The sequence below is a fragment of the Falco naumanni genome, chromosome 12 (assembly GCF_017639655.2).
Source record: "Falco naumanni isolate bFalNau1 chromosome 12, bFalNau1.pat, whole genome shotgun sequence".
Taxonomy (NCBI): Eukaryota; Metazoa; Chordata; class Aves; order Falconiformes; family Falconidae; genus Falco; species Falco naumanni.
Genome location: NC_054065.1, coordinates 12,404,497 through 12,429,206, shown reverse-complemented (window position 1 = coordinate 12,429,206; position 24,710 = coordinate 12,404,497). Strand labels below are relative to the sequence as shown.

The 24,710-nt window shown below is 41.5% G+C and overlaps 1 protein-coding gene across 1 annotated transcript; it reads left to right on the top strand.

Annotated features, from left to right (window-relative positions):
* Positions 1-5,322: 5,322 nt before the first annotated feature.
* On the top strand, positions 5,323-22,938 carry FAM98A (family with sequence similarity 98 member A). The gene is made up of 9 exons (XM_040611604.1): positions 5,323-5,677; positions 5,850-5,928; positions 8,796-8,944; positions 10,547-10,681; positions 12,921-13,105; positions 15,368-15,448; positions 16,789-16,905; positions 19,455-19,622; positions 21,043-22,938. Exons 2-9 carry the CDS (start codon positions 5,876-5,878, stop codon positions 21,799-21,801), a joined length of 1,647 nt encoding a protein of 548 aa, XP_040467538.1. The 5' UTR covers positions 5,323-5,677; positions 5,850-5,875; the 3' UTR covers positions 21,802-22,938.
* Positions 22,939-24,710: the final 1,772 nt, after the last annotated feature.

The following is a 24,710-nucleotide window of genomic DNA, read 5'->3' as shown; positions in this document are numbered from 1 at the left end:
AAGGGTGGAAACAAATGCCTGATTCATAGCTAAGGGAAGCTGCACAAAGATCTTAGATTTTGCCCGTGGAAACAGATAGTAGGAAAAGTGGGCGAAGACAGATTATTTTTTTAGCCTGGTAAACCCCAAACAGTTTTCAGAAATAGCAAATTAAAGTCAGTGATGATAGCAGAAGTCTGTAAAAAACAAACCCACGACCGTCCACCAAACTAGTGCATCCCAATGCATGATAAAACTGTTTCTTTAGTGCAAAGGGCAAGAGAAATTGCATGAGACAGGTTTTTACGTGGTACTTGATGTAATACTTTGTTGGTTTATTACTTTCTCAGAACATTACAGAAAGGAAAAGGGAGCAAAATCATTCTCAGATAGAATTCAGTCCTCTTCTGCTTGCTGCACAGAGTTAAGCGCAAACAGCCTACGTGCCACCACTGTGGGAGTAAAAAGCAGCCATAAAATTGATTTTACTTGACTCCTTTGCCTCTGTCTAGCATGAAGGAGAGGGAGGTGCAGGTTATGGTTGTTAGACCATCCTTTCTGTTAGCTGTTTCCAGCCAATATGGATATATTCCTGATTGCAACTAATTTGAGCAAAATAATGCAGCTGCAGACTGTTACATTCTGTCTTGGACTAAAATCCTGAGTCTCCATATTTAGTATTAGTTTCTGGGTATTGTTTTGCGATCCCACCTCTTCTTGGGCTGTCTTGTTGCTTGCAGTGAGAAGGCTGATTACCATATGTTAGCAGTTCTAGGCTCTGGTGAAATGAGTGAAGGTGCTGTAATAACTCCCGTGAAGCTGTACAGCAACTGGGAGTGCAGAGGAAATAAAACCTGTATTGGAGCTGCTTTGAGGGAAACAGCATTCCCTTTTTCACTAGGCTGACTGGATTATTTTCAGTTTACAGACAGGAAAGAACACATACAAAGTAATGTTTTCAATTCTTAATCAAATACAGCTTTCCTTTAAGAAACTGCTTTTGGGGAGAAGCTTTAGCCAGAACCTAAGCAACACTGACATTGTATCAGTCAGTGGGATACCACCCTCTTTCATTTCCTTGCAAACTTGGGATGAATGTTGAAACAAAATTAACAGTTTAGGAGTGCTGGTAGCTGTGAAGAATGTGAAAAGCCCTGTAACAGCTGTCTGATAAAGAAATGGTAGGGATGATCCTCACATCGGTACTCATGTTGGGCTGGACAGTTCATCTCCTGTCAGATATGAAAAAACAGAAATTAAAGGTAAATGCCAAATAATTAGATGAGAGAAGGTCTCATGCAGTATGTACCTGAAAGATGGGTATTTAGAAATGCTTAATTAGTGGTAAAAACCAAAGTCCATTAGCAAAGGAGTATCAGTCACTGCTTTTTCTCCTAAGAACTGAAGGCTTAATGCAACTAAACCCATTTATTACGGTGTTTTTCCAGGTACTCTTTAAACTTTATGTTCTCTGCCAGTTAGTTTCGCAACTTATATTGCTTTACCAAGCCTATGAGAGAGGTTCAAAACCAGTGTATCCTGATTGTGTCTATAGCCATATCATCCAAGACAGGATTACAAAAGTAATTTGCACTTGTATTTAATTTATTTAGTGCAATGAATTCATGCAGTTAATTTAGTTTGGCCAGGGGACAAAAAGTCCCACATCTGCATTTGCTACAGTACTTTTACAATTCACATTTGATCTATCTGGCATTTGATATAACATACATGTGTGAACAGCCTGCTTCAAGCTGGCTACAATGTCTACAGAAGAGAGATCATCCAAGATGCTAAATGACCTGTAGTTATTTCTTGGAGAGTTGAATTTGTGTTTCAGAACTTAAGAAAGGCTTACAGGTTGAAAGTTTATTTCGGGTTTGTAAAACGAAAACCTCTGCTTTATAAGGTTAGTGTCCTAGACCAAAGCATTGAATATATACTCTAGTTCTTCCAGATCCCTTCTCCTAGTTCACTACCTACATTCACAGTGTGTTCAGCTACAGCTGTCTTCATTCTGTATTAAGCTTGCCAGATTTCTTCCAGGCTACATCAAAAGCTTTTGGTGTTGAAAGCTTTGGATGCAGAGGGGAAAACAATTAAAAGGGTCTCAGATTCGGGACAGTAACAGTTAAACCCACCACATGCTCAGCAAGCACAATTTTAGGATGAGCATCAAGTTTGCTGTAACAAGCTCATTCTCTTTGCTAGCTTTTGGTTAATTTCCACAGGAACTAAGAAAAATGTTAGCCGGAACTGCTGGACTTCTGGAATCCTGTTCTGAGAAGGTGGGTGCAGATTTGCATGACTGGAATGGTATCTCTCTCTCCTCTTTGGTATGAGGGCACATTCTTTTCATTATTATTAATGTGATTAATCAGTGAGGTTTTTTCTACATTCTTAATGGTTAAACATGCTACTCATGGTTATGTCTGTAATTTAAATTATTTTGCCAGCATTCAAGATGACTGTGTATGTGTGGATACTTTCTTTCTCTTGATTAAATGGTATTATTTTTTAAAAAATAAAATTAAACTTTTATGAAATAACACTGGATCCTGAGTGCTGTTTGTTTAAAAATTATTCTCTAAAGAGGATTTTAAAAGTGCAGGCTACTTCAAGGTATTAATAATAGCAAGAGATGGCACTAGATTCTGAAGCTTCTTGATTCATAGGGCCTTTATGGCCCTACAGTAACATAATTTCTGTCTCTCTTGGAAGAACTGTGTAAAGTAGTGAAAAAGGCTTTTTAAAATTCCTGTCTCTTGACTTAATCTGGAATCTTCCAGCTATATTTAAACTCAAATACTATGTTAAATTATTCATGCAAACTTTTTGTCATATGTTCACAGAAGTCCCTTGTTAACTCTCCTTGCAATTATTTCACCTGAGGGAGATGGTGCTGTGTCTCACCAACAAAACTGTCCTGACAGCAGCTACCAGGCATGTAAAAGAATAAAGACAAACAACAGGCTGTTTTTTTGCATAGCTTTATCATAGCAGTTGATTATTCTAGAAAACAATGTGTAAGAGATTGCTTCTTGCAAGGCTGCAAGTACTTTAGGCTTTGTGCAGTCCCACAATCCTGGTATCTGAAAGTGAATAAACAAACTGGCACCAATATGTATATATATATACACACACACGTATATACAATAACATTTGTGCAATCCATACAGTATGTAGATAGGCTCATCCTGCTTTATATGTGATTAAAAAACATAAACTAGTTTGTTGCTGCTGATCAGGGAACGAGAGCACTTTAGAAATATTTCTTTTCCCCACACAAGCTCTGCACAATGCTAACGCGTTTCCTAGCAGCAGTGCCTGGTAAGTCTTGCCCATTTGTATAATCTTAAGTATTGAATTATCAGCTCTCAGCTTGCTGTTGCGTTATAGATCAGCTTTCCCTTTCTCGTTCCTTAATTTGCTACTGCAAAGGCTGACTGGTAAACTAATTACCATAGCACTGACATCCTTTGGCTAATAGAAGTGTGTCTAGAAGAGACTGCCTGTACTTTCATCGCTTTCTTCAGTAACCAAAACAGCAGAGTAGCAGAGATCGAGCTACCCTAGAAAATAAAATAAGCATGTATTTGTGCTGATAAGGTATTCAGAAACGTGGCACAGTACAGCTAGTGACGAACAGCAGCATTTTAACCTTGTTCTTTAGCAAAAATTACTTCCTGCCTGCAGCAGGAGAGAAGCATTGGTTGGAGTTGCTAATCTGGTAGCCTGATGGAGGTGAAGCTGTCTGCAGCTTCATCTCCCCCAATCCAGCCAGTAGCGAGGCTGAGTGTGCACTCCCAGGAGGCACGCATACACACAAATATGTGTATGTGTATCCATGTGGCCAGCCACACAAGTAAATACACGTAAACCCAGAAAACAGCACTTCTGCAAATGGAAACAGGACGAACAGCATCATTCTGTTCCCCTCTCTGGAGTGAAGGTCATTAGTGGAACATGCAGACGAACATAAAGCATGGGTCCCTCCAGTAACAGGCCTTTGGTGCTCATTTCTCCAGTGGCTGGCCCTGGATCCTTGCTCGCTCCAGCTGCAGACACCTGGTCATACAAATCCCCAAGCCCACTGCTCCACTCATGTGCTGGTACTGGGACCTCCTTGTACCCACAACACAGGTGCACACAGATTGTGGATCCCTTCCATAACTGGCCTTAGGCAGTCCACCCTGTAGCTGACCCTGGTGCCCTCCTGCCTCTGATCCTCTCAGGCAGAACCTGATGGCACAGCTGGAAGGACTGAAGAAAGTCTGGAGAGCTGAAAGTAGTGGGAGGCTGCTAGGGTAGGAGGGGAAGTGTCATACGTGTTTATCCTGCTCTTGATCTTCCCATGGTATCTGGTTTTAGTTAATACTGCCAACAGGCTGTTCAGCGAGCCAGTGCGTGATCTGAGCTGGAGCTGCTGTTCCTAGATACCCGGTGAGTGCAGTGGTATTTCTGGCAGCCAGCAGGGTGTCTGTAACACAGTGGCTGGATTCTGCTGCGCCTGGGCACTCGGGAAAAGCTGCAGCATCCTCAGATGAATTACTAAAAAAATTGATTTTGATGCAACAGTGATGAGCAGCACTTTAACATGCATGCTCTGCACCTTGTAATGCTCGAGTGTGTTTCATGCTGTTCCACAAGTGCAGATTTCAGAATGCCTCAGTCATGGGGATTTTTGACAACCGCAGAGCAAACGGACAACACCTGCAGTGGGGTACAGGCTATAACAAAATAAGGTTGGCGTCTTTGGTTTCCTGTAGGAGCGAAGTTTAAACCATCAGGGTGTGCGTCCTCCACCTCAGCGACCTGTTCCAGGCCAGTCCAACGAGCCCGGTGGCAGGGCCGTTGCGCAGAGCTGAAAGTTAGTCACACTTTCCCTGTAAAGACGATGGCAACTGAGGGAACTGAACGGTGTCACACCCCTGCCCTGCCCCCAGAGGCTACAATAATTTTACAAAAAGCAGCCAGAGCACTGCCGCAAGGAGTTTCACCGTCAGCACGAAGCCGGGCAAGCTCCGGGGCACGGAGCACAGGCCGCCGCGGCAGGGCAGGCCAGGCCATCACCCTCCGGTTCGCGCAAACCCACCCGGGGGAAACGAGGCCCGCAGAAGCCGCAATCTCCATTCATTGATTTTATTTCGCCGCGCAACCGCGACACCCGCCGCTGGCCCCCGCGGGCGGCCCTACGGCGGCCGCCAGGGGCCCGCGGCGCGTGGCATGCCGGGATTCGTGGTCCCGGCGGGGTCCTCCCGGGCGGGGCGGCGCTCGCTCACTGAGGCGGTTTGGCCCCTCCGCCGCCCCGTCCCCCTCCGCCTGTTGCCGCGACGCCGCTCGCCACAGCACATTCCAGCGTGGGGTCTGCGGCGGGGAGGGGGAGAGGGTCCTTTCCCGGGGCCTGTCCGCGGCGGCGCCTGAACAGAGAGGAGGGAGCCTTGGCCCGCCCCGGGCTCCTGGCCCACAGAAGCAGCCTGGCGCCCGTCTCTGGCACCCGCGCCTCCGGTTATCGACGCTGCCTGGCTCGGCGGGCAGGCGGAGACCGGCGCGGAAGGCGGCGGCGCCGATCAGGCATAGCGGTGGGCGGCCCGAGAGAAGCCGGGTGAAGGGTCAGGCCGGGGCCCTGCGCTCCCCGCTCCCTCCCCACCCTGACATGCCAACCCGGCAGTCGGCGGCGCAGCAGCGTGCGAGCAGCGTACGTGGGGCCGCCGGGCGGGGGGGCGGCGGGAGGCGGGCTGGGGCGTGCCAGGGGCTCCGGGGCACGGCGCGGTGTGACGGCTGAGCCCGCCGCGGGGCCGGGATGGGCTGGGGGGCGGCAGGTGGCGGGGCTGCAGGTACTGGGGGAGCTGAGTCCCGCTGTCGCGCAGGTTCGCCCCCCGTGCCCCGCCGCAGGATGGAGTTCGAGCTGCTGGAAAGCGACGTGCTGGAGTCGCTGGAGGACCTGGGGTAGGTGTCGGGGCCGGTGCTGGGCGCGGGCCGGGAGCGGGGGGTCGGCCCGGGGGGGGGGGCGCCGCTGCCCGCCTCGCGCAGGCGGGGCCGGGGGGGCTGCGGCCCGGGCGGCACCTGCGGCGGTCCCTGCTCGTCGGAGCTCAGGGGCCGCCGCCGTAGCGGGGCTGGGGTGGCGCCGGCCGGGGCTGAGGAGAGCGCCGGGCCGGCCGTGCCGTGCTGTAGCTGCGCGGCCTCTGCCAGCCCTTCCTCGGGGCCTGCCGGCTGCCCCGGGCCTGCCGCGCCGTCCGGCGGCGGGGCCAGCCTGGCCCAGCGTGGGGAGAGGAGAGGGAACCGCCTCAGAGGAGCCAGAGGACAAGAAAGCTTTAGGCCTTGTATTTAGCACCAAATAATAGCAAAAGCATTGTAAATAATGGAGTACTTTTGCCTTTCTTTTTTATTATTTATTTTATTTTATGTAGCATAGGAAACATAAGGGAGAACAAGGAGAAGGTGCCCTGCTGCCAGCCTGCGTGCCTGTAAACTGGAGAGCTCAGTCAGGCGGCAGGCACAGTTTTACTGCTGCTGGTTCTCTGCAAACAGCTGTATTTACTCACATTGGCCGCATTCCCGTAAATCACTTTGTGGCTGGGGTCATTATGCTCCAACAAAGATTGTATTTCCAGGCTAAGCTGGTGGTGATATTTTCAAAGCCTGACAGATAGGCTTCTGTTTTGGCAGGTATTTCTCTGGCTGAAATGTGAAAAGGTCTCTGCCACAATGCACGTACTGGGATTGGCTTCTTTTTTCTGCCGTATGTTTAAAAGGAGATTAGTGACTTGAAGGAGTTGTGATTTGTGCTCCTTCTGTGTGTAATTATAGACAGAAAGTGATGGTGTTGATTTCTGACATAAATAAAGCCAACAATGAAAGCAGATTAAAAAGATCATATCAACCAAGATTGGCAGCAGTGGTTGAGAAGAAAATTTGGAAGGGGAAAGACATGGAGCTTCAGCAGTATTGGTAACAACTGGGAAAACTACTGCATGTCACTAAATGATTTCTGTTTCTTTTTGTCTGGGAAGACTGTGGTGTTTGAGGTTTTAAGTTTTGGCAGTAGGTCCATGATCCTTCACAGTTCAACTTGTCTTCATGTTCTGGTTAGAAAAAATATTTCTAATATATTACTCGATTTCATTTTTTAATAGCATTGCACAACAAAGAGTTGTTTCTTTTTGGATCTGTGCCCAAGGTGCTCAGATGGTGGCTTCTTGCCTTGTAAGTCAGTTTGTTGAACTATTGAAAAAGCAAACAAACCGGACAGCATAATGTTACCAAAAGAGGAGTGTAGCTCTAGAATATGTGCCATTGGCAGGAAGGGAAGGAAAAAGCTGCTCGCAGTCAGGAATCTGCAAGTTGGATTACTGGCCAAATAGATGTGTAGCTGAAGTCATAATTATCAGAGGTGATACAGTGAAGATGTCCTGTCTGTCAAAGAAAAATTCTAGAAAAGGGGCCTCTGATGTGACCAGTGACTTAAATCCAGATCCTGCCAATGCAAAAGGCTCATCATCACTTCCCTTCTACTTTGATGTATAACTGGATGTTTCTATTCTGAGTCCCAGATGTTTTTATATACGTGTAGGTCCGAAACATCTGTGAGATGGGACTTAAACTTGCTCTAGTTGGCGTATTGGAGTTTTCTAGCCTACCGTGGAAATGTAGTAGGGTTGTAATACATCAAATTACAGCTTTTCACCTGCGAATTACAGCTGCTAGTAGATTAACTCTGTGTTGTTAATCGAGCTGCTCTGTGAGGTAAAAGTTATTTTTAAGCATGGCTTCTTTTTTGGTTGGATGAAGTAACAGCCTGTTACAGTGCAAACTAAATCCTGTGTATATGATGTTAAGCACAAGAACAAAGTGTGCAGAGTAATATTTTAATTTGCTCTTTGAGATTTTTTTTTTTTTTAATTCTGAATTTTGCCAAGTGTTGACTGGACTCACTGGGTTGCTGTGACATAGTGGTTGACTTCACTTGGACATTTGAAAGAGGGATTTCAGTTCATTATCCTCACTTTTGGTTGTCTTTCTGTTTTGGGTGCAGTGTGTCGCAGTAATACTGTGCTTTTTTTCTTATATACACTGGTAAGCTCTGACTTTGTGCTTCCACCTGGTTAATAAGGCAGTCTTCTCCCTACTCTTCCTCCTTCCCCTGACAGAGTATCAGTACATAGGTGTCCTGAAAACTATGTCTTTTAAGACCTGATCTGTAGACTTATGCTTTCTTACACTAGGCCTGATTTTTGGCTTATTTTGTTTATGCAAAGAACTAATTCTATTTATTTTTCTTGTGCCTGTTTAAGAAGGTAATTTTTCAAAAGAGTTTTGCAGGTCACTTTTGTAACATTTGTATGGAAGACTTTGTTTTGCATGGCAATTCTTTAATACATGATAGGAAATGACTGAAAAGTTGGGAGCTCAGCAGTGATTATTCAACATACTGTAAAGTGGTGCTCAAGAATGATACTTTTGAAACTGCAGTTGGCCTAGATAGATATATTGTAACTAACATCTTCAAGAGCTAGAGGCAGAGAAGTTGCCCCTGTATGTGATAACATTTTCCAGCCTTAAACCTTTGATGATGATATTTTGTGACAATCTCTTTGGCAGTATGCTAATATGCATGGAAATGCTGAGTTTACTCAGATGTTTTCAGTATGCTTTTTTTTTTTTAAGAGTTCAGTACAGGAATCTTACCTGTTTTGATGTTCAGTGTTGCAGATATGATGAGGGTGTATCTCTCAATATGTATACAGCATAAAATACATGTACTACAGGACATCAGTCATAGCAAATGTTAATAAACTGTGCTTTTGTTTTTTCAGTTACAAAGGTCCATTGTTAGATGATGGCGCGTTGGCTCAGGCAGTCTCTCGTGGAGCCAGTTCCCCTGAATTCACCAAACTCTGTGCTTGGTTGGTATCTGAGTTACGGCTGTTCTGTAAACTAGAGGAAAACGTGCAGGCAACTAACAGTAAGTAGCCATAACTCTAGCACAGTTGTACACTTAATGTGTGTTCTTTGCATGCTGTAAAGATTTGGGCTGACAATTGCTAAATCTTTTGTACCAGGGAGTACTGTCTGCATGCTGTCAGGTTTTGGATATTTTCCACCTCAAACTTGCCTAATGAACAGCCAGTACAGGTTCAAATGATAGTGAGGATAAACAGTCTTTTTTCTGAAATTAGCTTTTCTCTTTTAATTGTTCAACCATAGAGTTTTTTTTAAAGTTCTTGGATGGGTTTAAAGAAAAATTAATGGTGGGGTTTTTAATTAGATCATGAGAATACTTCTATTTCAACACTTCTGTTTGTAATTTTGATGTAAGTAGTACATGCTGTTCAAGGGAACATTCTCTTGACTCCAGTACCGTATTTTCTTTTTATTGTTGGTTACCTTAACATTGTGCTTACTATGTATTTTTCCCTCCGTATGAAACACACTGTGATAAGGAGCCTGAAAATATTTGTTTATTGGTTTGGTGGTGAAAGCAAACCTTAGTTTTCCAAAAATGTTATTTTTGGTCAGTAGTCATGACATTCTACAGATTAAATTGTTAAATTGGTATGATAACCTGTACTTCTGAATGTCTACTGTATTAACTCATAATGCCTTAATGAGCTTAATTTTCAATCTACTCCATGGTCAAAGATCAGTGTCTTTCACCTCAACATGTGTTCTTTTCCTGTTTCTTTCTGGTTTTGACACGTTCATCCTTTCTTCTTTGAGTGCATTGGGCTCAATTTCTCTGTAACAATACAGCATCTCAACTATTCTGGTAGTATAAGGTTCCTACTACACATTTTGTGTAAAAATACAGTCCAGAAGTGTTGTAACAACTATTTCAAATTCTCAAAACACAGTGATAAAAACATTTTATTTGTAGTACCATCAAGTCCTGCCTTCATTTTATGTGACTTGAGTTTATAAATAATACGTGTTTTGGATTGAAGTCCCTTTTCAAAAGAAGAAAACTGTTACCTCTCATTAATCACTGTTTTTTGCATAACTTGGTTTAAATTCAGATTAGTTTCACTAATTTCTGACACAAATATCAGTTTAGGCTTTGGTTTATGTGACTCAATTATTTGTAAAAGATATTGGTATGAAATAAGATCAGTTGATGAATGCGAGCTTACAGGGAGAAGTAGTAAAAACATGAGAGCTCATAAACCATATTATTCATGACTTTATCAGAACTATCCAATACATTTGTAGTAGGAAGAGTTAGTTGATACTTAAAATACCGCTGTAAAATTGGTGATGGTTTTAATGTCAGTTTTCATTGAAGAAATTACCAGTGGCTGGCTGTTGAAGTTGGGAAAAGCTGTCAGTGAAATGTAATTTTACAATAATGAGGAATATTATGGCTCCAAATAGGTTGTGCTATGTTTTTCAGAAACTCAAAGAACGCATTTGTCTTCCGTTAGAAGCAGGGCTTTAATGTTAAATAACAACTGGAGCAAAGCATCGTGCTTTTTTTCTTTTTTGTAAATAGCTAATTACTTCTAATTTTAGCCACATATATATATATATATATTAGTTGTAAACAAATTATTATTCTTTTCCTTCTAAGGTCCAAATGAAGCAGAAGAATTTCAACTTGAAATGAGTGGGTTGCTGGCTGAAATGAACTGTCCATATGCATCATTAACATCAGGAGATGTGACAAAACGTCTTCATAATCAAAAGAACTGTCTCTTGCTGCTTAGTAAGTTAAAAAGGGTGCTTGCAAGCAAACCTTGGTTTTGTGCAAGAATCATAGTATTGTTTCTTACGCTTAATGAGATACTGTTTTGTTTACCACAACATATAAAACCAGTTACCTGAAATTACGAATTGTTTTTTCCTGTAATTTACAGTGTCAGAATATTGCACTTTTGGGTCTCATAAACTTACCAGTCACTCTGTAGCCGGTATATGATGGAAAATATTCTGAGTATTAACCTTTTTCATACTCACAAGCAAAAAGCCTGTCCTGTTGCTTCCCAAAAGGTACTCTGAAGGGGGAATGATTTGAAGACTTCTGCCAGGATTTAGCAACTGACCTTTGTTTAGAGAGGTTGTAAAACTGACCACTAACATCAGATGCGTCATCGTTTTGGAGCCCCCACTGTGATTACTTGCAAGGTGCAAATAGACTTGCATTTTCCTACACTCTGACAATTAGAATTGTTGTGAAAAAGCAAAAATGTTTTATCCCAACTCCAGTTCTTTTGATCATCTCGTTTAGTAAATAGCTTCACTGTTGCTTTCTGCTGATTGAAATTAGCAGTAGCAACAGTGATGTCTTTCCTTTACTATTTCACCCAGCAGATCTCAGTACCTAAATTGGTTTTATCCCTGCTTAGGAAATGTTAAAGGAGAAGAAATAGTACTTAAATTTGGTGAAAGTATGTGATTGTTAGGTATCCTGTAGTATGTGAGCCATAAAACCAGACTTTTTTTTTCAGGAGAAACAGAACAACCCTCTTTAATGGAATGCCAGTCTATTTTACATTTTAATGAAGTACAGCACAGTTTATGTCAATTGGAAGATGTAGCAGTATTACTGGGGTGCAAGTAGTTAGGATTGTCTTGGTGTGCAGCATCACTAGAATACAATATTAAGTGCTGGCATCTGCAAAAATAAGTACAAGAGTTTTCAGGTTGGTTCAGAAAAGGTCTGCCAAAAAGAATCATTATCTGGAGAACATTTATGTCTCACAGTGATAGACTTTTAAGTATTTGTCAGAGGAAGTTGAAGGTAGCTTGAATTCTTGAAACAAAATGCTGCTGCTGATTTGTTTTTCAGGAGGTCCTAACAGGGTGTAAATAATTAAAAGTTGAATATAAGAAAAATCTGTACAGTAGAAAGAACTTGCAAAGGATTCTTTCCTGCTTTTACATATTTGAAGAATTTTATAATTTATAAGGTGTTACATGTCTTTAGCAGAAGACATTCTAGAAATCTAGAAGTAATTCTAGAGATCATTAAAATCCTTTGTTCTTTTTTTAATCTTTTGATCTGTCACAATTTTATAGCTAGTAAGCTGCTTTTGTATAGCCATGGGTTTACATCCCTGCTCAGTAGGTCTGTCTATCAATGCAGTATCTACTTTTCGATCCTAATTTTTAGAAATAATTATCGCTATGATCATCCAGCATGATTAATAATAAAAGTATTGTTAAACCCATGCATTTTTTTCAATTCAAAAGTTGGGACAATCACAAGCAAAGGCTGTGTGCTAAATTTATATCACTGTAACTGACACCTAATGCTGAAATTTTGGGTGTATACCATGTTCAGAAATAGTGATTTTAATATTTTTTTTTTTGTTTGATCAGGGAGTTGTAATGTGATGGTAGGCTCTTGCGGTTCCGATACTGAAGAGCACTACGCATTCTAGCTTCTATTTTGTCAGTTACTGCCTTCCTTTCTGGAATTATTGTAAACCTGAATTCTTGATAGTACTTTTAAAAGTGGAGTTATTTTTTCACTCTGCATCTTGCCTGCGGAAGTAGAGGAGATTCATCCAACATTTCATTTCTCTCTACTCATTTCATTGCTTTGTTTCCTAGAGCCTCAAGGAGTGCTTGCTTGTCTAGCTTAAAGCACATATCCCAGCCCTTCATCCTGCTTATTTCTATGTTCCTAGTCTCCTGTCCTTGCTGGGCAAAGCCTGAAGGAAGAGATCTGTGCTCTGTTGAACTCTTGTGATTAATACCTATTGGAATCGTAGAGAATTTTTCCAGGCTTTAATTGGTTGTACTAAACTTTTCCCGTTTGTTGTGGTTTTAGCATTGGACTCAGTGATCAGTGTTCTGTAGATAACAAAATTATAGCCCTCACTCTTTCTAAAACAGTCCATTTGCACATTTGTTGGTTGTAAGCACTTGAGTTCTCACTGGTTCTAAAATAACTTAACTCGGCTATATCTGATGCTGAAATCTAATTTTTCTTACCCCAGCATACCTCATCTCAGAACTGGAAGCTGCCAGAATGCTGTGTGTGAATGCCCCTCCTAAAAAAGCACAGGAAGGAGGTGGCAGTGAAGTCTTTCAGGAACTAAAAGGCATATGTATTGCTTTAGGGATGTCCAAGCCTCCCGCCAACATAACGATGTTCCAGTTCTTCAGTGGAATTGAAAAAAAAGTAAGATCCAAAGGAACAAACTAGAATATTTATGATGTTACTGTTTTGATGGAAAATAGTTCTGCTACCAGGGAGAGATTTGCCTCTTGTGAAGCTCCAGCGTTTGAATTGTGAGGGGAAGTTAAAGTGGTTTATTGAGTATGCCAAGAGTCAGGATTTTGAAAATTAATTTAAAGGCTTTTTCCACGCCAAGGCATGAGGTCAGGGACTACTCTGCTATCATTGCCTTCTGGGGTGAGGTATTTCTTACTCTGCTTTAGGTTATAATGTCAACACCTGTTGCAGAAGACATGGAAAATGCTGAGTTTAGGCCTCAGGAGGAAGAACACTAAGGAAAAATGCATTCAAAGAAATACACCTAAACAATTTTTTACAGGAACCTACTGTTTTGAAAATGATTAGGTTAAAAGGTGTTGTAACTAAAGTAAAGTTTACGCCTTTTCCCTAAGGCTTATAAAGTGGGGAAATTAATTTGAAGAGACTGTCCAGTGCACAGGCCAAAGGTTGGGGACAGAGTTTTTAACTTACATTAAATAACTTAACTTGCAGGATAGGGGAGAGCAGAAGAGAACTTTTGTGAATTGTAAAGAACAGATACAATTACAAAGCTCCCCAGAAGACTTTCAGAGAAGCTGACTAACCTTTTAGTTGCATTGCACTTAAATCTAAGCAACTGAAAGCAGTGCTTCATTTGTTTGCACAAAATCAGTTTGGATTGACCCATGTAAGGGGAAGAGAACGGGTTTTTCCAGCACAAGTCTAAGGTGTAGAATGGAAGCAGTTTGTTTTCTAGTTTTGTCATTGTCATGGGCATTAAAGAGATACGTAAGAAATCTGTGCTTCTGTTTTCTATAAAAGGTAGAAAATATTCGTAACAATGAACAATGCTATCAAGCTTTGCTGGTGAAAAAGACTATAAAAATTCAGAATACAAAGTAGATGAAAATCTTTTTAATCTGGGAATTCTGTTATGTTTTACTAATTGACTTTTTTTACATTGCCTTGCAAGGTTAATTGAATGTTAACTCAATAATTTATATCCATAGGTGGTTATACTGGAAAAAAAAAAGAAAAAAAGAACAATCCTTATAGATTAATAAAATAAATTGGGAATTTCCAATTGCAGGGTTTTCTTTAAATCATAGCTGTGGTGTTTACAGTCTAGACACTTTGGGTGTTGGTAGAATTTGAGAAGAAAAAAGTAAAGCTGACTAATAACTGGAAAGCTTATTTCACTTTGTAAATGAAAATACATCACAAAGTTGAGCAAAATGTGAAAGTTTTACCCTTGACTGTAAGATGATACTTATAACAAGAGATCACCCTGAAGTTTTCTTAGTTTTAAAAAGTGAGTCTTAGAATGGCAATATTCTACATATTCTGATGTAGCATGTGAAAATCAAGCTACCTTTTTCTTCACATATACATATTATAGTTCGGAGTAGGATCTTTGTATAACTGACTCTCTTAATGATCCACCACGTTAAAAAAAGAAACTGCTGATACTTGAATGAACTGCTACCTCTGCTATTCTGAAAGCATTTGGTTTAAAAATCTTAGAGTTAAACTGGGCTCAGCACCTTTGGAAAACCAGGTCACCGAACATGTTAAATCAATTGCTGGAATAAACAGCCAAGGAAATTGGAAAATGTGGTTTGCAGCAGTGGAAAAGTGAAGTTTCATAACTCCAGTCTACTTTGATCCAAGTTTTTGTTGTTGCTACTCTGTTTCTTACCCCTGAAGTCCTCAGAAATTTTTAAATGAGAAAGATAACCTAAGTTGTGCCCAAACTTTTAAAATGCAAGTTAAATTTAAATTTTCATATTGAAGATTTTCTCCTTTTGATTGTGCAGAGATGGGTCCTTCTTTAGGTTGCATTATATTTCACATAGTCTTAATACAACCTTTTTGATACAAGCATGGTGTGTTTTTTTCTGAATTAAGGAGATGATGTGTAGAATAATCAGTCTGTCTTCAAGGGGAGCTGTATGTATCTCATAGAATATTTCTGTTTTAACTGTAGATCAATCTATAGTCCTTTCTCTTAACTTTTAAATAATTATAGCTAAGACTACTGCAAATATAAAAATAGTTGCTTTCCAAAAGAAGTGTGCTTGGTTCTCTGTCCCAGAGAAAACAACTTGATATGGGAGGTTGCTCTGTCATGCCTATGACTGTCTGAGTGCCCTCTGTTGTAACTTAAATAATGAAAAATTAATTTTTTTTTGGCTAATGCTTATGTTATCATATGTCTCCTAACAGCTGAAGGAAACCCTAGCAAAAGTTCCACCTAATCACGTTGGAAAACCTTTACTGAAGAAACAACTGGGACCTGCTCACTGGGTAAGTAGTGGCAGATATTGGAGTCTGTTTCCCTTTCAGGTATATAAAATACTGATCTTGATTCTGTGTGTAATGCTGCAAAACATTTTTCTCCTCTCTTTCTGAAGACGTAGAGACAATTTCTTGCAGTATTTTACATATGTGTTGGTACAATAAGTGTTCAGCAACTGATAAGATCTTAGGCTCGTGAAACTGTATGTCCAGATGCAGGCAAAAGTTTTCCAAAATAAAGGATATTTAGAGTGGTGGTGCTGGCTTGCATGCTTGTGCAGTAGCTTAAGCCTTCTCCTGCCCCTTGCCAGCGCTGTCTGTGTGACCTAGCCTGGTTGAGATGGTGTCACATCCCCTCCTGTGGCTTCTTTCCAGCTAACCTGTGGGTCTTCCCATCATTTCCTCCTCTCTTTCTGTCCTATTGGAGTAGTTGGCTTCCTTCACAGCCTGTTCTCCAAGAAGCAGTGAGTGTGCAGGTGGAAGCTGGTAGAGGCTGCACACCCCAGCTGCAGAGCCACAGTCATCTTGAGCTGGCTTTTGTCACCTGCTCTTTTAGAAGGATGGTGCCTGCACTGGCACAAAGCTATGGCTACTGCTGCAAGAATGTGAGTCTGTCTTGTGTTGCTTGCTTAAGGTTGAAGCTCATTTACTCCCAACAGTCTGCTTCCTTCAGTGTTGGTATTGTTAAGGCTGAAAGTGGGCCCCACCACCCACCTCCAGCCATGCTTCAGTCAATGCATAAATTATTTCCTTAACGGTGCGTATCTCAACTGTTGCTTGCCTAACCACTGTCTGCTACCAGGTGTGTTTCTAGTGATGGCTTTTCCCTGCAGGGCACTTTGTTTTCTTGTCTATATGCAGATTGTGCTTTAATCAAGATCCTCTTACAGTACTTTACTTACTTTTAGTCCTCTGTCTTTGCTCTATCTTTGTCCCTAAGCTTACTGCTTTTTAAGCAGTCAAGGGCACCCTGGTCCCTAGGACTTACGTATGTCCTTACATTTCTTTCAGCTTGTTGCATGTAGTATTTTTGTACTTTTGCTTCTCTGTCCTGGTGGGTGTTGAGAAATGCCTCAGCAGTCTGTGCAGTTTTTATGTCCCTGCTGAAAAACAGACAACTGGGCTCTTAGAAATGGCAGAAGGCTGAACATGAGGATAACAGAGCCTTTGAAGCCTTCAGGAAAATACTGTCAACAGGCATAGCTTGATGTGAACCCATTTGACAATTGCAGGCTTAAGCTCTGCTTAGTATCTCTGTGTGTCTTGCTGTCTTCCATCCACATAGTTTTTCTTAAGCAGAAACATTTTATTTATGATCTATAGGTTATGTTTGCAAATTTTTGTTTCAGGAAAAAATTGAAGCAATTAATCAAGCCATAGTCAACGAATATGAAGTCCGAAGAAAACTGTTAGTCAAACGTTTGGATGTTACTGTGCAGTCCTTCGGCTGGTCAGATAGAGCTAAGGTACAAACAACTTGCTGTGAAGTCCTGGTTGATGGTTATGCTTTATAATAAGTAACTCTGGAAAACTGCTTCATTGTTTCATCCTTCATGAGAAAGAAATAACTCTAGGAGTTGTTTGGTTTTGGTTTGCGTTTCTGAAAAAGTTTACGACAATGTAAGATGACAAAAAAATTTACTTAGAACCTATTGGTTGGATTTTGAAACTATATAAAATGAGAAGGTAGACCATGTGTAACTATACACCAAAGTCAAAATGTACAGTTAAATAGGCCACTAGAATAAACTGGTAAGAGGAGATTACTGATACAACCATTTATGTTGAATACCATGACATCAGTTATTAAGTGGTGTGTCTGTATGATGGTGGAAAAGCATTTTCCTGTTGACCATCCCTTAACTTACTTTGTGCTGTCCACAGTGATCAGATTTCCTTAACTCAAAGTGTGTCTGCAAGCACAGCTCCACAGATGCACATGAGAAAAGCTGCTAAGGCACTACTTGTTCTTACCTCATAGACAGGGTAATATCTTATGTGCTTTTGTCTTTGAACCATGCAAGTGGCTGTGACATGACATCTGTTCTCTGAGTATGTGATACATATTCTGCTTTTAAAGAGAATTACATGGTTTCCCTATTTCCTGTATTTCATAGTGAAGAAGGATGAGACTTAAAAATAGTACATATGATTTATTTTCTGGGAGTAAACCAGATTGCTAACATGCTGTTAATTATGCTGCTGGCAGTGTTTGAGGCTGAGTTATTAGTGATAAACTGACACATGAATCATCAAGTGTTTTTTTGTTGATAAATAATTTATTCAAAAAGCAACTATATTTTAATGATAAACTGTGATCTTAGGTTAAAAACCAGGGACTTACTAATTGTGTTAATGCTTTGGCATCCAAATTCTGGTTAGTTTGTTGTTGGTTTTTTTTTTTTCCCTAGGAGAATTCCCAGACACTTTTGAACTTGACTAGCTACATAAAATCCTTCCGTAAACCCCACAAATTGTCTATATGCATTTATATCTATTGAAATGCAAATCTAAATTTTTAGGACCATACCAATATGAAATTGGAGAATGTGGCTGTAGTATTCCAGACAGGCAATACAGTTTAACAGTCAGTGCTTTAATACATGGTGGTGATTTTAAAAATTTATTTTAAAATGTAAAAAGATCAGAATATGGTAGTATAACTAATAACTTCTCCAAATAGTAGGAACACCAGTAAAAGCTTTGTAGTGTATTATTAAGGTTTTTTTTAAGTTCCAACATTTCATGTTCCACCTAAAAGCATAATATCATGTCACCAAAATGCTGTGTTCAGAGTTCAGTCAAACTTGCCAGTTAAGAACATACTACTGCTCTAGTGAATACTGTTGCTTCTCCTGTCTTTAGCCAGCATCAGGTAAATGATGTGCGTGTTTTCCTTCATTTTGAATAAACTCTGCTCAACTTGTAATATGAAAGTAGAAGCTTTTGATTCTAAAAACTTAACGCGGAGTCACTTGGAAATACATACTTGCAATTCCTCCCAGATCCAGTTTTCTGCTTTTAGATGGAGAATAGGATTTTAGGATTTAAAATTTGCTCCTAAGCTCTTGCCCTGTCAAGAGATTTGTTGGAAAACCTGGTTTGCCTGTCTCCATGCTGTCATCTGGGGTCCAGACAAAAAGCAGCTGTTTTGTCTGAGCGCAGATTGCAATCTGGTTTGTCCTAACTGCATCACATGGTACTCTCTGTTAATAACAGAAGAGAGATGTAACTCATGTATTAACTCATGGCTGCTAGCACAGATTTCTGTTTTGTCAGTCAGTAGGAAACTGCTGTCATACTTTTGAGGTGTTCAAAAAAGCTGGTATAGTTTAATGCCAAAAGGCAAATAGAGGGAGAGAGTGCCTACAAGGCAAAGCTGATGTGTAGGATCTCATTTCTAGCTTGGATACTATATATATGGGACTGACTGAGTTAGAACGAGCCCTTGAGAGCTTTAGTTCTGCCAGTACCTCTTGATGGCTTGCCTTTGTGAAGAAGCTGACTGGAACAAAGAGTGTGGAAGAGCTAACAGCCTTTTCCTATTGATGCGGTGTTAGAGATAGGGTGATGCTAGCCTGACTGGCGTGGGTGTGGGTCAGGGTGCAGGTGCAGAAGGAGGTCTTGGGGCTGGACGTTGTCGTGTTTCACTTTCAGTAGCTTTTAGACGTTAGCAGTTATTTGCATAACTATATGACACACTTCTATTCTGTGATTGACTACCTGATAGTAATAGAGTCTGCGTGTTAATCTTAAAATTGTCAGAAGATCAGTGACTTGGCAGTTTGGTCAGCATGATGTTTCCTATATTACTTAAGAAATTACTTTGATAAATGCTAGCATTGTTGGAGTGATTCTTAGTTACAAAGTGAGAACTCACTGGTTTTATATTAATTTTTGTTCGATTTGCCATAGTGTCTTGTTCTTCAGTGTTGATTTGATTACTTTTGTGAGGTGTCCAATTGTTTTCCTATTACTTTAGCTGACCAGGTTTTGTTTTCCTTCTTTCCAACAGAGTCAAACAGAAAAACTGGCTAAAGTCTACCAGCCAAAACGTGCCCTTTTATCTACTAAGTGCACTGTTTCCGTTGCAAATCTCTTGGCAGCTCGGCAGGATCTGTCCAAGATTATGCGAACAAGCAGTGGGTCCATCAGAGAGAAGACTGCATGTGCCATCAATAAGGTACCTTTGGTGACAAATGGCAGCTTCTGTTACAAATACTTAAGAAATTTTGAATGTTGTAATAAATCCTACTATTTTTAGGATTGTAAGTGGAATTTGGAAATAAAGGGTAAGAAACTTGGTGTTTTCCAAGTTATGCATCAGCGCATCATGGGAACTGCAGTTTCACCTGTTTAGGTTCAGAGTGCCCCTTCTTAGGAGCAGTATAAAATTGCTGAATATCTTCGAGTGCTTTCAGTGGGAGTAGGGCTGCTCTGTCTTACCAGAATTACTGATATTGTTACACTGCTACCTGATTCTGTCACCTTGTCTAAAATAACACCTACATAGTAACTGTGTTTCTGGTCTTTGTATCACAAAGCAAGTATCTCACAAGTTCGATTCCCCTGTGTACACAAATAAAACAGATTAGTCAAGTGTGTAGTTTTAGTAATGACATAGTAGGAGTATGATTTAGACTAAGCAATTTAACTTGTTTCAAAAATAATTATTTTACAGGAATAATAGGCTCAGGAAAGTACATGTGCTGAACTTGAAGCTCAGTAGCTAAGTACGGCAGTGTACTCGGTTCTTCAAAATTTGTGGGTGTACATGCATGCTTTTCTAAAGCCTTCTGGGTACCAACTGTATTTCAGGGAAAGTTCTAATTAATTTAAGATAGAATGGTGGTGAGCTGATTTGACCACACCCTCTCCACCCCAAATAATTTTTACATGGTTTTAGTGTAGTTGATGTGTGGAATGTAAGAAATTTAAGTGGGAAGACAGGTGTGACTGTATCATCAGGCCATATGTATGTTTTACTAGGAATGCGATACTGCCCTGCCCTGCTGCTGATCCATATTCTGTTAACTTATCTCCATTATCAATATTAAATGTTTTCCAAGACAGTAACATAAAGTAACAAAGTAACCTGCTTCCACTGAAGTTCTTCTGTTACACCCTTTTAAAACTTGGAACAGGACATTTGCATTGCTTCGTTTTAAGTCTTGCTGAATTCTTAATATCACAGCATCCTTAGACAGCTAAAGATTTCTAGAGTCTTGCTCAGTTCTGATCAGTGTTGTCTGATACCTGCTTGGCATGTAAGCTTTTGCATGTCCTTACTGAAAAAAAGAAGTCTTTATATTTTGCGTACCAAGCCAATGGCTTCTACAGCAATTTAGAGCAGTAGTTAGGGGAGAGACTAGCCCAGGTCTCCTGACTTGTCTTGTTAACAGTGCTTGGAGTACTAGATAATCCCTGTTTCATTTTTATTAGTTGGAGACAAAGGTCTGTCACATTCAAACAGACAAAAGTTTACCTTGATGAAATCCTCTGGATATAAGAATCCATGAGCAGCTGCTGTTGTGTGTATCAGTAAATGTGACTCTTCTGTGAGGTGTGCAACTCCTGTGATGGTTCTCCCTTTCCCTTTGCAGGTGCTAATGGGCAGAGTGCCTGACAGGGGAGGAAGGCCCAATGAAATTGAACCACCACCTCCTGAGATGCCACCGTGGCAGAAAAGACCAGAGGCTGGCCCGCAACAAGGTGGCGGCAGAGGAGGAAGAGGTGGCTATGAATCTTCATATGGAGGGCGAGGAGGTTATGACCATGGCGGTCATGACCGAGGAGGCAGAGGAGGCTATGACTCATCCTATGGAGGGCGAGGAGGTCATGAACAAGGAAGCCATGATAGAGGGGGACGAGGAGGACGTGGTGGTTATGATCATGGCGGCAGAGGTGGCGGAAGAGGAAACAAGCTTCAAGGAGGTTGGACGGATGGTGGAGGTGGTGGCTACCAGGATGGCAGCTACAGAGAGAGCAACTACAGAGATGCAGGTTTTCAAACAGGTGGCTACCATGGTGGTGGTGGTGGTGGCTACCAAGGAGGAGGCTATGGTGGCTACCAGTCATCTTCATATTCAGGAAGTGGCTACCAAGGGGGTGGCGGCAGCGGTGGCTACCAGCAAGACAACAGATATCAAGATGGTGGGTCCCACAATGATCGAGGGGGTGGGCGTGGAGGAGGGAGGGGTGGCCGTGGCGGTCGCGGTGGCCGTGGTGGTCAAGGAGGAGGCTGGGGGGGCAGAGGTGGACAGAACTTTAATCAGGGGGGGCAGTTTGAGCAGCACTTCCAGCATGGGGGTTATCAGTATAATCAATCTGGCTTTGGACAAGGAAGACACTTTACGAGCTGAGGCTGCTAAAAACTTTTGCTTCAGCAGAGTTCATGTAATAGAAACCTAGTTTCAGAGGCCTGGCTTAATTGCTGCTTGAATTAGTACAGGTTTATACGTGGCAGGTAGAATCTCTGGGTGGAATGTTCTGGATCGAGCAAGGTACAATTTTCTGTAGATCTGTCCTGCCCTCCCCATCCCCATCAACCTGTCTGAATTAAACACATCATCACTACCCACCGCACCCTAAACATCAACTTACAGCCATGCTTTTTAGATGTTGGATTGGTTTCCTCTGCTCAAAACACTTTTGTTCTGAAACTACTTGTTCTTTGCCTTCTGCTTTGATTTAGAGAAATATGAAGACCTGCCTGCTCAGATTTGTCTGTTATAATACACAATAGAACTTCCGCATTTTCCCCTCTATTCGCTGTTCAATTACTTGTTCTAAAACCAGTTCTGAGTACTGCTTTTTGGCTTGCTGGCCCCTTGCTTTAGTCATGAAGATGTTACATACACATGCGTGCACACAGAGTGAACTCCCTCTGACAAACAGGTTTTTTGTCTATTATATGAGCTCTACTGTGGATGCCATGTTCAGTAGCCTTATCTCCCGCTAAACAAAGTTTCCACACCTGCTCAACTCTGAAGACTGATTGCCGCCAAAATCTGCAAAGGTCATTTAAAACTAAGCTAAATTGTGAACCGATAGTGTGTGTAGGCCTGTAGTTAGGTGTAGCAATTCAAACTGACCTGCATCCATCCAAAACAAGTTGCTCCTCCTCCAAATCTAATTTTTACTTGAAATCAGCTGAAAGAAATGACAAACTGAAATTTATTTTATTTGCAAGTTAATACCACTGGCTCAGCAAATCTAGGGCAATTTGTTTTGGGGGTTGTCTTTTTAAATAAATGCACTACGGCCTGGGAAGATTAGTTCCTGCATGGAGGAAGCCCTTTTATTATTGCTGCAGAAAACAAAGCCTGGCTGAGTTTGATGTTCTAATGTTTGTGGTTTTTTTTTTTTTTCTTTACTGAAAGCCACATAATGCTTCTTGCTGGGTTTTTTGTGTACATAAACATTGTCAAGCTGTGAAAGGAAATGGCTGAAGGTGTGCTGTTGTATAAAAGGTGAGCAATAAAAGTATCTGTATGTTCCCTTTGCTTTCGTTTCTTTTCCTTCTTGGTAGTAAAAAGAAGTTGCTACATTAGCTGGGAATTCGTGGGGATTTCTGTCTGCTTAATCTATTTTACATTTTAATCTATTTTAGATGTTGTCCCAGCTGTACTATGCATTCTGCCCCCTGAGAAGCTGTCAGAACAGGATCTTACAGGTGGAATTGATCTTCAGTTGCTCTTGGGTTTTGTTCTATTCCCTGTGAATTGGTGTAGTGGCATGTAGTGCTTTCTCGGGGGTCACTGTATAAAGCTGTTCTTAGGCTGTGTGAGCACTCATCTCCCAGATTGTGCTCCTGCGTGCCATGTGAACATGGTAACCTGTTTCTGGGAACTCTCCTGGTGCTCTCCAGGCTTGTGGAAAATGTAGGTTTCCTGCTACTGTGCTTGGGTTGCTGTAGTAGAGGCTGTGCTGTGCTGATGGCAGTCTCTGGCTACCTGAGTGCCCTTGGGGCTGAATCCAGGTTGATGTGGGGCAGGAGGAGTTCCTTGAATAACAGAAATAACACGAGCGCTTGAGAAAATCTGTATAATGCTGGTGTTGCTGTAATTCAAGCTGATCATGTAAATAAGCTGATAAACATTGTAACAGTGTTTAGAACGGTTTTCCTTGTTTCATTCGATGATAAACCTGAGACTTGTTTAATTTATGGTGGCCACTAGGTGCCGCTAGTGACTCGCAGGTTGGAAACGAAGGTCCCTGCAAAAGGTACTTGGGAATCTGACTTAATGTCTCTCGTTTCTTAATGTTTCAAACAAATTTAACGAGCCCAATGAGGCAAAAATTTTCTGTATTCAGTCCAAGTCTTTGAGGATCACAGATATAGATCTATCCCAGCATAAACCAGTCCAAATTATGAGCATCTAAAAATGAATGGGGCTGCTTCACAAAGGTATTGATGGCTTCTTACAGCGGGATGCTCCAGAGAAGATGCCTCCCTTGTGAGGAAGTAATACCTTCTTGTGAGTATTAGCTGGTGACTAGCTGCATTCATACAAAAATTAGTGGGTTTTTTAAGAATTAAGATTCCTTTAAGGGTCAGTCCTAGAGTGGTAAAGGTAGAGAGACTGACAGAGTTAAAGAGCCTTTTGCTGGGAATGTAGTATCTTCAGGTTGACAGCTTCTGCTTTTCTTCACACTGTTCCTCACGGGAAAGAGACTGGTGTTTTCTGTCGGTGTTGCAAACTTGTTTGTAGCAAGAGGGAACCCAGGAGGCTTTTCAGAGACCCTCTAGTTGTTTTGCATCAGCACTTTCAGAGACTTCTTTCTGTGCTCAAGCTGCCAGTTTTTCTGCAAGCCTATGACTGTTGTGGCAGCAGGTGGTCTCACTTCTGTACACTGTGACATAGTGAAATGATGCTGGGGTGAGGCAGGAGCACAGAGCTTCCCCTTCCCCCTTATTCCAGATAGCTTTTTCTTCTCAAAATATGTTGCTTCTCCTCTTCCAGGAGTTAGGGTAAGCAGAGTCTCATTTTATTGCTGTTTGAGGGTGGAAAGTTTAAAAAAAAATATCAGAAGGCGGCAAAACAGGAGGCTTTACTCTCCAACAGGAAAGAAAACACTTTGCTTCTGCCAGCTGTTGTTGTTTTTCCTTACTGTATTGTTTCCTCCTAGTGTGCTGTGACTTCTTTGTTCTCCAGAGAAAACAAGCTTTGTATATGTGGAGAGAGCAGCTTTGATTAATGAAAGCAAACAGCTACTGCTTTGTTATTGTCTGTGTAATGCTCTGATATTTACTGTTTTCCAAACGTGA

What these genes read in the sequence shown, in the direction of transcription:
- FAM98A (XM_040611604.1), top strand. Translation starts at nt 5,876, where the DNA reads ATGGAGTTCGAGCTGCTGGAAAGCGACGTGCTGGAGTCGCTGGAGGAC. An exon ending in AAACGTGCAGGCAACTAACA is followed by an intron (nt 8,945 to 10,546) that starts GTAAGTAGCCAT and finishes TTTCCTTCTAAG; the next exon opens with GTCCAAATGAAGCAGAAGAA. An exon ending in GCTGGTCAGATAGAGCTAAG is followed by an intron (nt 16,906 to 19,454) that starts GTACAAACAACT and finishes TCTTTCCAACAG; the next exon opens with AGTCAAACAGAAAAACTGGC.